This window comes from Dasypus novemcinctus, chromosome 23 (assembly GCF_030445035.2).
Source record: "Dasypus novemcinctus isolate mDasNov1 chromosome 23, mDasNov1.1.hap2, whole genome shotgun sequence".
NCBI lineage: Eukaryota > Metazoa > Chordata > Mammalia > Cingulata > Dasypodidae > Dasypus > Dasypus novemcinctus.
The window spans coordinates 71,649,163-71,661,932 of NC_080695.1; the positions used below are offsets into that span (position 1 = coordinate 71,649,163).

The 12,770-nt window shown below is 56.4% G+C and overlaps 1 protein-coding gene across 2 annotated transcripts in view; it reads left to right on the top strand.

Moving 5' to 3' along the window:
- Window positions 1-12,770, top strand: part of ABCA3 (ATP binding cassette subfamily A member 3) — a 42,578-nt gene that overhangs the window by 4,960 nt on the left and 24,848 nt on the right. For both annotated transcript variants that reach the window (XM_058286612.2, XM_071211443.1), the window contains 9 exons: window positions 1,575-1,795; window positions 2,667-2,898; window positions 3,797-3,929; window positions 4,021-4,285; window positions 5,307-5,434; window positions 6,145-6,310; window positions 9,313-9,572; window positions 11,720-11,836; window positions 12,081-12,201. In XM_058286612.2, coding sequence (XP_058142595.1) covers window positions 3,876-3,929; window positions 4,021-4,285; window positions 5,307-5,434; window positions 6,145-6,310; window positions 9,313-9,572; window positions 11,720-11,836; window positions 12,081-12,201 — 1,111 coding nt within the window. In that variant the 5' untranslated portion in view covers window positions 1,575-1,795; window positions 2,667-2,898; window positions 3,797-3,875. The remainder of the gene's footprint in view (window positions 1-1,574; window positions 1,796-2,666; window positions 2,899-3,796; window positions 3,930-4,020; window positions 4,286-5,306; window positions 5,435-6,144; window positions 6,311-9,312; window positions 9,573-11,719; window positions 11,837-12,080; window positions 12,202-12,770) is intronic.

Consider the following 12,770-nt stretch of genomic DNA (forward strand, 5'->3'; position numbering starts at 1 on the left):
CGGATCCACCGACGCGAACCTCTCCGTGTTCCACTCCCGCGGCAGACCTTCACGCAGTGCCAAAGACCCGCAGGGACGGGGCACCCGAGCCGCGGGGGAGGCAACTGAGTGGGCAATCGTTGCCTCTTAGCTGGACGTGGTTACGGGAAAACAACTTGTAGAGGAATCCTTTGTCCACCAAGAGGTTTCTCAGAAATTGGCAGCGCATAGTATGCACTGGCTCTGGCTGGATTTGATTGCTCACCTAAAAAGCAAACTTTGCAATACTCAATGATATGCGTAACGATTAAGCTTTCAGCACTGAGCAAACAGGCTTTTCCGAGGGGGCAGGGGCTGTCCCGGGCCCTCCCGCCCCTGTGGCCCTGAGGAGTGAAGTGAGCCCTCTTTGGAGGGAAGTTCTTGGACAGGCTCTTGTCGGCCGGAGGTGGGTGGCCTGGAAGTGGCCTGCAGCCCCCGCCGTGTTTGCTTTGGAGTTGGTCACAGCCCCGACCTGCCCAAGGCTTTGGATCAGAGCCGCCTGCTTCCCGGGACCCAGCTTGCTGCCGGGTCAAGTGTTTTTAGAAACGTTAACTTCCTTTTCTTCATGTACATTTGCTTTTGTAACCAGAGAGCTTTCCAGATTTTGTAATTATGGTTTCTCCGTCTTTCAATTCCTTTTGCTCAGAGAGAACAGATGGAAGACAGAATTCAAGGAGGGGTTTGGATAAAACCCCGCGTGCACAGGGCCACCAGCAGGGAGCCGGAGGGATACAGAAATAAATAAAATGTCCATCAGGGGGTGGAATTTAAGGCATATTCTATCCTTTGGATTCCTAATCCTGTGGTCTGGGGGCCATACGTAAAAACGTGGTAAGGATCTTCCCTGCTGTGGGCTACCCGAGGACGTGGTAGGGCAGAAGTTAGGGCGCAGGCTTGGCAGTTGAAACAAGTGGACGGGGAGACCCGGCTCTGCCCCTTTCTCGCTGTGTGCCCGCGGCCCCAGACTCAGCCTCCGTTTCTTCTGTATAAAATGGTGCTGAGGCCCAAAGCCAGAGCCTGATTAGAGGCTGCTGCACTGTTCAAGGTGAGAGATGGCTGTGGACTGGGCCTGTGCTTAGGTAGGCCAGTTTAGACATGGAGGGTAAGACGACAGGGCAGTGTGGTAGTTTATATATATATATATATATCTGTTTTTTGGTTTTTGTGTTTTTTTTTAGTTACCAGGGCTGGGGATTGAACCTGGGAACTCATGTGGGAAGCCGGTGCTCAACCACTGAGCCACATCGCCTCCCCCAAATTGGTTTTCTCGTTTGTTTGTTGTTGGTTTTGTTTTTAGGAGGTACCAGGGATCAAACCGGGGCCTCGTATGCGAGAAGCAGGTGTCAAACCGCTTGAGCTACACCCACGCCCTGGTGTGTTATATTTTAATGTTCCAGGAGAGAACAAAGAATCACCTGCCGCATATCTGTTTTCTAAACTAGTATTTCCGTGTTACCCTATCTGCTCTGTTTCAGGTAACACATTACGGTCTGTTTGCTCTTTTGTTTTCCAACCTGGTGCAGAGTGTCTTATGATTGTTTTCCAAATGCACCCAGGTGAACTCCTCTTGTCCAAGGCTGCAGGAGCCATGCCCATGCCCCGCGAGGCGATCCAGCTGCCAAAGACCTTGCACGCCCCGCTCCACCCAGGAGGCTTGCCTGCCCTGCCCCAGCGCCCCCTGTGGAGGGCTGCCCACCCCCTGCCAGCGCACCTGTGACCCTGGGGGAAGACCTTCCAGGAGGAGGACCTGCGGCCGGGGGCCTCACGGGGACCGCAGGTCAGTTCGCAGGGGTCACTTCGCGGCATGACTGGGAAGGTGGGTGAGCCACTGTGCCTGGAGACGCCGGAGAAGCACAAGGAGGTTTATCCTCCTGGCCAGAGTTTCCAGGAAAGGAGCTTGCCAGCTTCTCTAACCAGAAGACTTTGGACGTAGACGCCCTCTGTTCTTCCCTCGGTGGAAGATGGCTCATCCTGGCCGAGCAGCCACCTGGCTTGGCCCCAGCCCAAGGCGCTGCCTTCCGCTTTCAGCCCAAATGCTTCCAGAAGCCCTTCATAAGCCACTGGCTTCCGTGCCCACCTTCAAACCACTGCTCTCTTATTCATCCCCTATTGCTGACTCTAATATGCTTTTCCCACCTTCTTAAAAGAATTGGCATAACTTACTAAGCTGCTGCCTAACAGCGCTTCAGACTGTTTTAGCTTTTACTTCTTTACGTTTTCACGGTGTGGTTAGTTAAAAGTTGTATTTTAAATTACTTTGTCAGTAACTTCTTACAAATTGTGTCTTCTACAAATATTTATTGAACATCCTTTAAAATGTAAATTTTGAGTAACTATTGACAACAGATATTGACAGCCACCTCAAAAAAGGGGGGGGAGCAAGACTTTAATTTAAAAAAAAAAAAAAAGCTTTTTAGGAAATGATTTTCAACTGGCTGAAGTCCAAAGTAACACTAGCCATCTTGAAACTCCTATCTGGTCAAAGTGCTGAATAATGAGGGATTTACTAATCATCTGTCTTAGTGTTCTGAGCCGTTTTAACCCTGAAGATGGATGATGCTTAGTCGGCATTAGCCATGAACAGGGAACTAATGGACTGAACTTGAAACTCTCCCACCGTGAGTCACTCGACTTCCCTCCACTTAAAGGGCCGGGCACCGTGAAGGGCCGGGCGCCGTGAAGGGCCCTCTCCTCTTCGCTGCCGTCCTCACTGTTGGACGATGACCAGGGGCGCTCTGGAGCTTCTCCGCGGCTGCTGCCTTCCGCACGCCCCTGCCTAGATCAGCCTCTGTGCCTTTGCTTCTGGAACGTGGTCCCTTCCGTTTCCTGGCTGTTGCGGGGTCTACCTGAGCTAGCGCAGAGCTCCTCCTTCTCCAGCAGGTGAGCATCTCATGAACTGGGGGTGGCCTCTGGCCAGTGTCTCTGTCTCTTGCATTTCAAATGTAGTAAAATGGGCTTGCTTGAGTTGGGGGGGCCCTTGAATCAAGCAGAGCCTCTCGTCTCTGCTGTCCCTCGTGTCTGATCATTTCTCAGCCCACTTTTCCCCAGTCATATGTGCCTGATTTAAAGACTACTTTTCTATGTAATTGATGGTAGGTTTTTCCGGACATGTTTTCTTTGGAGAAGGGGTAAAGCAGAGAGGAAACAGGCCCGCCTATGGCAGTGGAGGCTCCAGCCGATGGTGACCACGGCAGAAACAGGGCTTAGGGTTCGAGCCGGAGAGGGCGGTCACCCGCCTCCGCGTCTGTCCCCGTCCTGCTCCTGAGTCGGCAAGGCGAGAGCCCCCTGAGGGGCTTCAGGCCTCTACCCCCAGCCCGGCCACCCCCAGTCTCAGAAGTCAGCCCACAGCCAGGACCCCAAATTGAGTTTCCTTTCCCTGGCTTTGTGTCGGCTAAATAAATAGTTTTTGAGGATAAAACCAGTCAGAAAGGGAAGCTCCGTAATCCCGAATGACTTGCCAGTAGCAGCAAGGTCACATCAGCTACAGAGCAAACCTGGGCGGTGTTTAATCAAGCCACCAAAGCAGCCCCGCACACGGTGCCCGGCGGCTGAGCTGACATTCCGCGGGAAGCGAGGTCGGCCCCCACGAGGAGCTGGCATTCTCCGAATACCCAGAATAAAGCCTGTGCAAGACCTTGGGGTGGCACGGGGGCCGCCCTCTTCTCTCCAGGTGTCGTTTTGAGCCGAGGTGGTACAAAAAGAAGGTGGGAAGGGCACGGGAGGAGGAGGGGGTGCCCTGAGCGCCTCCCTCCTCCCGCTACCGCCTGCCGCCCCCCAGCACCCGCCGTGGATGTCCTCGCCTCACGCCCTCACCCCTCGGTCCCTCGCCGGTGCCCGGCGTCCCTCCCGGCCGGGCGATGGCGGTGCTCAGGCAGCTGGCGCTCCTCCTCTGGAAGAACTACACCTTGCAGGTAGGCTCCCGCGCCGCGGAGGCGCGGGCCCGGGGAGCGCCGGCCGCGGCCTGGCCTCCGCACGCACGCGCACGCGTCCTCTCCCCTCTAGAAGCGGAAGGTCTTGGTCACCGTCCTGGAAATCTTCCTGCCGCTCCTGTTTTCTGGGATTCTCATCTGGCTCCGCCTGAAAATCCAGTCGGAGAACGTCCCCAACGCCACCGTCTACCCCGGGCAGTCGGTGCGGGAGCTGCCCCTCTTCTTCAGCTTCCCCCCTCCAGAGGGCGCGTGGGAGCTGGCCTTCGTGCCCTCCCGAAGCGACGCCGCCCGGACCGTCACCGAGACGGCGAGAAGGGCCCTGGCGATCAGCATGCGAGGTGAGAGGGGCCGCGCGGGCCCCCGAAGGCATGGGGTTAAGTCACCCCGCCAGGGTCTGTCTGTCCGCACCCTTCTCTGGGACACCTCCCTGGGCCTCGGGACCTGGGGAGTGGGGAGAGCCTCTCCCGGCCGTGTGCCCCCGAGAGCCCCGACGTCTCCGTGTCCGCGTCTCATTTTCAAGATGGCACCCAGGCCCCGCCACCCTCCCGTCCAGAGCCATAAGGGCGAAACAGAGTCCCGCGTGGGACGACGCTTTGGAAATCTCAGGCGCTGCGTTGCTTAGGATTCCTGATACGGCAGCAGGGACTCCCAAGGGATAACCGGGCAAGCACTTCCCGGGAAAGGCCTTCAGTGACAGGGCAAGCAGCCGGGGCTAGAGCCACCCAGAAGCCCATGCAGGGGAACTTCGGCCAAACACAGTCTAGCCATTCTCTTTTCTCTAGATCTTTGCTGTCAAAGTAAAAAGAAAAAGATAGTCCCTTTGTTTATTCTTTTAGTTTTGGCATCTGCCTTCCAGGGGCTTTTTAACTGGATTTAGCCGGTACTTAGAGGAAGCTCCTTATTATCAGAGTGAGACCCTTTATGTGAGACAGGCTCCAGGTGACAGAGAACTTGTTGGAGAAACTGTAAATTAGGGTCCACTTGAATTTTTTAAGCACCCCACCATGTGTACAAGCTGGACATGGGAACCTTGGCTGCAGAGCCCAGTCCAGGGCTGGCCGTTGCGTACAGAGGAGAGTCGTGGACTGGTACGACGCGGCCCCACCGCTGCCGGCTCTGCTTCCAGCTCTCATAAGAAACCCTGGTGGGAGAACCGGCTGCCCGGCCCGGCTCCGCCTGAGCTGTCCTACCCTCTCTATGATAGTCTATCTTCTCTGCCGAGAAAGGCTGACTCGAATCTTAGCAAAGGCTGGCAGAGCCTTGGAAACACTTGTGCGTTTGCTATCTTTTATCTGTAAATGACGTGAAACTTCCAGATTTTCCCCATCAGGTAGATGCTCAAGTGCCCTCTGTCCGCAGTGCGAGGCTTCCCCTCCGAAAAGGACTTCGAGGACTACATTAGGTATGGGAATCGCTCCTCCAACGTGCTGGCTGCGGTCGTGTTTGAACACACCTTCAACCACAGCAAGGACCCCTTGCCGCTGGCGGTGAGCACGTGCCGGGCCCTCGTCCCCGCGCCCGTAACTGAGGGCCAGCAACCGGGCCCCAGCTTCTCCGCTGGGAGCGCTTCAGCCCGTAAAAGCCGCCTCCTCTACCTTCATCCCCTGCCCAGGAGTAAACACTCGACTCTCTCTTGGGGTCCGGTATCGCCATCCCTGTCCCCACAGAGGGGAGCCCCTGGCGACCCTTTAAGCCATCCTCCAGAACGGAGGTTGACCTGCGCCAAGTAGCCTGTGCCGGCAGGGGTGTAAGGTCCCTGTAGTTCTCATGTCCTACGAGGGGACGCTGGTCGCCCGCCCCTGGAGGACAGGCTCAGAGGACGGGCAGGAGAGTGGAGCAGGCACCTGGGGTTTGCATACGAGGTGGCGTTAGAATTCCAGTTACGTATTTCTTTTAAAAAGAAAAGTTTTTTTACTTGCCTGACCACGTGAAGACAGAGAAACCACCAAGTCTATCTGGCATCAATTTCTCAGCACCCCCTCACACATGGGGTTCGTGCTGGTGAGAGCAAGAGAGGGGGTGGCCAAGAGCCCCCCAGAGATGCCCACGGGGGGTTCCCCATCCCCCCTCTCACCCTGGTGCCTCGGCGATACCAGCCACAGCACGAGGGTCCACTGAGCCTCTCTCAGGTCGACTCAAGCCTCCGCTTCTGCCCCCGCCTCCCTCATGACAGTTTGGCTTCTCTCTGTTCCCATAGGTGAAGTATCACTTACGCTTCAGTTGCACACGAAGGAATTACATGTGGACCCACACCGACTCCGTCTTCCTGAAAGAGACAGAGGGGTGGCACACTACTTCCCTGTTTCCACTCTTCCCAAACCCAGGGCCAAGGGAGCCCGCGGCCGCCGACGGGGGCGAGCCAGGTGAGGAGCACCTTTCCGGCGCCGTGTCTCCAACCCCGGGCTGCCGACGGGGTGGTCACGTGGGGGACCACTGCGTATTCCTCTGCAGAAGTGCTTTTTAGGGACGTTTCCTCTTCTTTTCTGTAGGGAAAGGAAGAAAACCTTCTCCCTGTGTCCTCCCTATATCCCAGAGACATGTGTTTTTTTTTTAAGGAGGTACTGGGCCTTGAACCCCAGACCTCGTACCTGGGAAGCAGGCGCTCAGCCACTTGAGCTGTAGCTGCTCCCAAAATGTGCTTTAAAAAAAAAAAGGATTTATTTTATTTATTTATTTATTCTCCCCACCTCCATTGTTTGTGCTCGCTGTGTCTGCTTGTCTTCTCTTTAGGAGGCACCGGGAACCAAACCTGGGACCTCCTGTGTGGGAGAGAGGCACTCAGTCGCTTGAGCCACCTCCACTCCCTGGTTTGTGTTGTCTCTCATTGTCTTTCCTCTTTGTCTCCCTGTTGCGTCATCTTGTTGTGTCAGCTCACTGTGCCTACGCATCACGCCCAGCCTTCTCCAGGAGGTCCTTGGACCTCCCATGTGGTAGGCGGGAGCTCAATCTCTTGAGCCACATCTGCTTCCCCAACACATGCTTTTGATTTTTATATTTCCGTTTTGAGGAAGTTTCAGTCTGCTTTGAACCCTTAGGGTTTGGTCCAGCTCATCCCCTTCTCCCTGTGTGCACACAGGTTGACAGGTTGTTTAAGCTCTGTGGCGGCTGTGCAGTTTATCTGTGCTTTCACTGAGTCAGCAGAGCCTTTAGAGAAGCTCGAGCCTGGCTCGTTGGGCCTCACCCATGTGTGCCTTGGCAGGCAGTGGAGGTGAGCACAGCCACACCTCGGAGCCGAGTTAGGGACCCAGGCCCAGGCTCCCCGCTCAGGCTGAGCCCCCTCTGCAGTTCTGGTGGAAGTCCAGGGAGCTGCCGTGGGTCTGGCAGCTCGTGGGTGGTTCCTGCGGAGGTCCCCCAGCGTCCCGGAGGCTGATGGGGCCTCCACCGAGCCGTCGGCACCAGGCAGGCACCACTGGTGCCAGGGACCCCGCCCGGCAGAGGTCCTAGAAGAGGAAGTAGGGGGAGCAAGGCAAGCGTGAGGTGTGAGACGCCCCGGAACCAAGGCCGGAGACAGTCACCCAGCCCAGGGCACGGGAGGGGCCATGTCCAGCCAGCACACCTGCTGCCTGGCGGCGGCAGCACCATTCCCTAAGCTCAGCAGCAACAGGAAAAAGAAGAACTCAAAGGAAAAGACTGGAAGATTTCAGGATGCACAAACTTAAAACCTGCCAAAAATGGCAAATTTTAAATGACAAATTCTGAAAGCAAATAGGAGCCTGGGAAAAACCTCTGTAGCCAATGACAAAAGATAAATGTCTTATTACATACACATTCATACGAATAGCTTAGAAAAACACAAAGGCCCAGAAGAGATGTCAAGGGGGCTCGAGCCTGACACCAGCAGGCACGCAGAGATTCCAGCCCAGTTCACTTCCCCTCCTGCCCCCCGATGTCCATACCCTCAGACCCAAATGAATGAAATAGTCTGAAAGAACAAGAAAATCCACATGCATCCAGATGTCACCATAGCTTTATTTCTGGTCATAAAAATACCAGCAGTGGGAAATCAGTTGGCTAACTGCAATGGCTCCGCTGTCACAAAGTCAGAACGACGACACGGCAGAGGCGCAGGAGGGGGCGAAGAGCAAGCGGGTGGCGGGCTGTCTCGTGGCAGAGGCCACATGCGGTCACAACAGGCACCAGCTCTGATGCCAAAGCCACCAGGGCGCGAGCCCAGCTTGCCCATCTGCACGCCCAGGGCCGTGGGGTCTGTGCCTGTCATGGCACGTTGGCTCCCTGCCGGTTCACCCTGCAGAAGAGCATCAGCCCCCACCCGGCCCTGGCCCTGGCCCGCCGGGGTAACGGCCATCGAGTGCCGGCCGCTATTACAACCGAAACGGGCTCAGCCCTTGGGGCCGGGGTTGGACACACACGTGGTGACCCCACGTCAGGGCTCTGCCCCTTCCAGCTGGCAGTTCCGTGCTAGGGGTTGTTGGAGTCTAAATGCCACTGTGTTTGTGAGTGAGGCCCTGTACCCCAGCTACCCTCTCTGTGCCTCGGGCTCAGCTGCCCTAGGCCCCCCCAATGCCACCACTGTCTCCCCCAAGCTGGGCTCTGGGTTGGAATACTATGTCCCCTGTTTTTCACTCCTCCTCCGACCCCAAAACAGGACACAGGCCCTTGGCATTTTTTTCTTTGTTTTTAAAGATTTATTTATTTATTTATTTATTTATTATCTACCCCATCTCCTCCACCCCCCATGTTGGCTGCTCTCTGTGTCCATTCGCTGTGTGTTGTTCTTTGTCTGCTTGCATTCTTGTCAGCAGCACCAGGAATCTGTGTCTTTTTTTGTTGCATCATCTTGCTGCATCAGCTTTCCGTGTGTGTGGCACCACTTCTGGACCACTCCTGGGCAGGCTGTGCTTTTTTCACACGGGTTGGCTCTCCTTGAAGGGTGCTCTCCTTGCACATGGGGCTCCTGTACACAGGGGACACCCCTGCGTTGCATAGCACTCCTTGTGTGCATCACCATTGCGTGTGAGCCAGCTCACCACATGGGTCAGGAGGCCCAGGGTTCGAACCCTGAACCTCCTATGTGGTAGGCAGATGCTCTGTTGAGCCAAATCCACTTCCCCAGTGGGGTTTTTAAAACATGATCACACGTGAGACAGCGCTTTGTTAATTGCAAGAGTGGCATCACTCTCCTTGTTTGCTTCACTCTTGGCACATTGTGCCTTTTCTTCCTCTCCCACGGGCAGCTGAGCAGCCCAGGAGCCCCAGGGGCCACAGCAGGGCCGAGCGAACTCACTCTGTCGCCGTGCGCCCCGCCCTTCGCACTGCGTGGCTCTCTGCGAGCGAGCAGCCCCTTATGTGGCTTTTCCACTGTGTGTCACTGATGTACGTGGGCGTCCTTTGCTCCCAAACCCAGGCTACATCCGAGAAGGCTTCCTGGCTGTGCAGCACGCGGTGGACAAAGCCATCATGCAGTACCATGCCAACGCCTCCGCGGCCCAGCTGTTCGAGAAGGTCACCGTGGTGGTCAAGAGGTTCCCGTACCCGCCGTTCATCTCCGACCCCTTCCTCATCGCCATCCAGTACCAGCTGCCCCTGCTGCTCGTGCTGAGCTTCACCTACACCTCGCTCACCATCGTCCGGGCCGTGGTGCAGGAGAAGGAGCGGAAGCTGAAGGTAGCCCTGTCTGCGCGTGGCTCCGCCCTGCTCGGCCAGTTGGCTCCGGCCACCGTGCTGCTGGGGGACAGTCATGACTTCGGGTTCCCGCACAAAACTCTGAGCCCAGAGCAAGGCTGCCCCTGTCGGTCTTTCAGGCAGAGCGCCCTCCTGGTGGCCAGAGCCACAGCCGGTGGGGGTGGGGCCCACCTCCCACCGTAGCTCTCGGCCCCCCCGGGTCTCTCCGAGATCAGGCCTAGTACAGCTGGGATTTTAAACCCAAGTAAGGCACCGCTTGTGGGGTGGCCAGAGGATGGTCTGTGGCTCTAGACCCGCCCTGCCCCGTTCAGACGCCGTGAGCCACAGACCACTCTGTGCACTTGACACAAGCCTGGTCCGTGCCAAGGTGTGCCAAAAGTGCCAGGAGGCGCACTTGGTGCGACAAAGAGAACCGAAGCGAGCGCCTTGGCAACATTTATATTGATTATATGTTGAAAAGACGATGTGTTGGGTATGGCGGCTGGAGTAAAAGTTTACCTTTTTTTTTTTACTTTTTGGATATGGCTACTACAAAATTTTGCCTTATATATGTGGCTCACGTCATAAGTTCTGTTAGACAGTGCTGCTCTAGAAATTAGATCCACAGAGAGATAAAATGTTTAAATAGATGCCTGAGCAGAGGAACAGTTAGCACTGCATGTGGATCAAGGACCAATGTAATTATAGACTCTTGGGGCATTAAGAAGTACACGAAGTGTGACTGCAAAGTAGTGTAATTTACTTAATTGAGCACACCTGGGCGAATAGTGTCACCTCCAAACTCATATTGGGGACATGGCATTACCCAAAATTTATTTGGAGCTCCTCCTTTGGAAATGTCCTCAATACCAGTGAAACAACCTTTGGAATAATATTCTCAGGGGTGCCCCAAATCTGTGAGATTTTTGGAAGTTTTTAGATGCTGGAAGTGAAAGGCTGAAAAACTGCTGAGGAGGCTACTGTCTTCTGGGCATCCTAAAATAGTCTTAATAAAATAGTGTAATGTTGGCATATTTAACAGTGGACTATGAAATGGTTCCCTCCCCCAAAAAATGTGCACAAACACACATCTATAATTACATAGATGGAGCAAAAATGGCAGAATGTTAAATGGTCAAATCTCCGTGGTGGGCACGAGGGTGATCCTTTTACTAATCTTTCTACCTTTTCCAGAGGTTTGAAATCGTAATAGTTGGAGAAGAGCCTAGCATAGCCCATGGCATGTGAGAAACAGTCCATCCTGGTTCCCATCCCCCAAGGAATGTTCCGGAATGACGGACCCGTTCTGTATCTTTGCTATCCATTACTGAGCACTTGAAATTTAGCTAGTGCAGCTGAGGAACTGCATTCTTGGTTTTATTTCATTTTAATTAATTTAAATTGAGATTGCCCTCGGTGGCCAGAGGCCACCGTACAGGACGGCGCAGCTTCACGTCCTCTGGGACTCGGTGGTAGGTGCTGGTCGGCGGAGGCACCAGGTGTGCTTGACAGGGACAGGCCTGGGACGGCACCTGCCCCAGCAGCACTGGCTCCGCCTTTCCGGTCGGGGGCGCCCTTCACATCGAAAGTCCTGGATGCGGGAGCCACACGGTGGAAAACCTCCTCTTACCTAAAGCAGCTGACAGCCGCACTCCGCCTTGGTCCTTGGAAGCCGGTGTTAGAGCAGTTGGGTAGCATGCTGGGGCCTCTCTGCCGGACCGCACTCCCGAACTACAAGCCCGGCCTGCGTGCCCCTCGGCGCGGCTCCCAGGGGCGGCCTAGTGGGGCCTGGTGGAGAAGGGGCAGGAGGCCGCGGCGTGGCCACAGAAGCCTGCCCCAGGCCCAGGCGGGAGGCACACCCCGAGCTCTGTGAGGGAGTGCAAGTGGCCAAAGCAGGCTGAGGCAGGGCACGGAGCCCGACGGGGTGTCCACCAAGGTCGTGGTGGCCACGGGGGTCAGGAGAGGGCGCGTCAGAGCTGTCGCACCCAAGCCTGGTGGGCGGCTCAGGTCCCTCTGATCCAGGCCCAGATGTCCGGCAGGTCCCCCCTCTCCGTGTCCCTGGGCCCGCGCACGGACCCTGCAGCCACAAACACACACAAGGGCACTAAAGGCAGGCGGGCGGGCAGTCATGTGCATGTGCTCTCCCGCAGGAGTACATGCGCATGATGGGGCTGCGCGGCTGGCTGCACTGGGGCGCCTGGTTCCTCACCTTCCTCCTCCTGCTCACCATGGCCGTCGCCTTCATGACCCTCCTCTTCTGCGTCAAGGCGAGTGTCCAGCTTGGAGGCGGGGGCCAGAGAGCAGGGGGGGGGGGGCGCAAACCGCCAGGTACGCGAGGCAGCACCGGGCGGCGCCCCCTTTGAGGAGAGCACACCTCGAGGTGGCCGGTTCCAGCCCGGCCTCTCGTTTCGGGTGGCCGCGGCCGAGCTGGTTTCCATGGTGACCAGGAGCGGTAAAGTCACTGCCGGCTCTCGTCCCCCCCCCCCCCCCCCCGCCCTGGGTGTCGTGCAGGTGAAGAAAAACGTGGCGGTGCTCACCAACAGCGCGCCCTCGCTGGTGCTGGCCTTCCTGCTGTGCTTCGCCGTCTCCTCCATCTCCTTCAGCTTCATGGTCAGCACCTTTTTCAGTAAAGGTGAGTCCTCTGCCTGCCCTGGAGCGAGAGGGGACCATCTAAGTCTATGAAAACCAGGCAGCTCCGTTCCAGGTACAGAGGTGTGCAGGGTCAAAGGGCAGCAGAGGTAACCTGAAGACAGAATTGCCGGAGGGAAGGGCCAGGGGTAGCCTTAAGGCCACACAGGTAGACGGCGAAGCTCTAAAGCAGGTAGGACCCCCGAGGGAGCAGCACAGCGGGAAGAGCAGAGGGCCGGCGTCGGAGCCCCCCCAGCTCCCCCAGGAAGCAGCAGAGACACAGGAGGAGGGAGGCAGCACATCGGGTCAGAGGGAGAAGAGGCGGCGACGAAGGGGAAGGAGGATTTGGAAAGGGCAAGCGTGTGGACAGTTGTGTTGAGGCTGGAGAAGAGCCGAAAGAGGAGGGGAGCTGTAAGCTTGAAACTGTGAGAGCCACCCCCACCCACTCTGCACACCTTGCTGAAAATTGTTCGCTGTTCAGATTATTAGTGCAAGACCTGTTTCTTTCCACTGGCATTTGAACGTGCTCGTTCTCATGCAGTCACAGTGTTCTGCTGGATCTTGTTTAGCTCT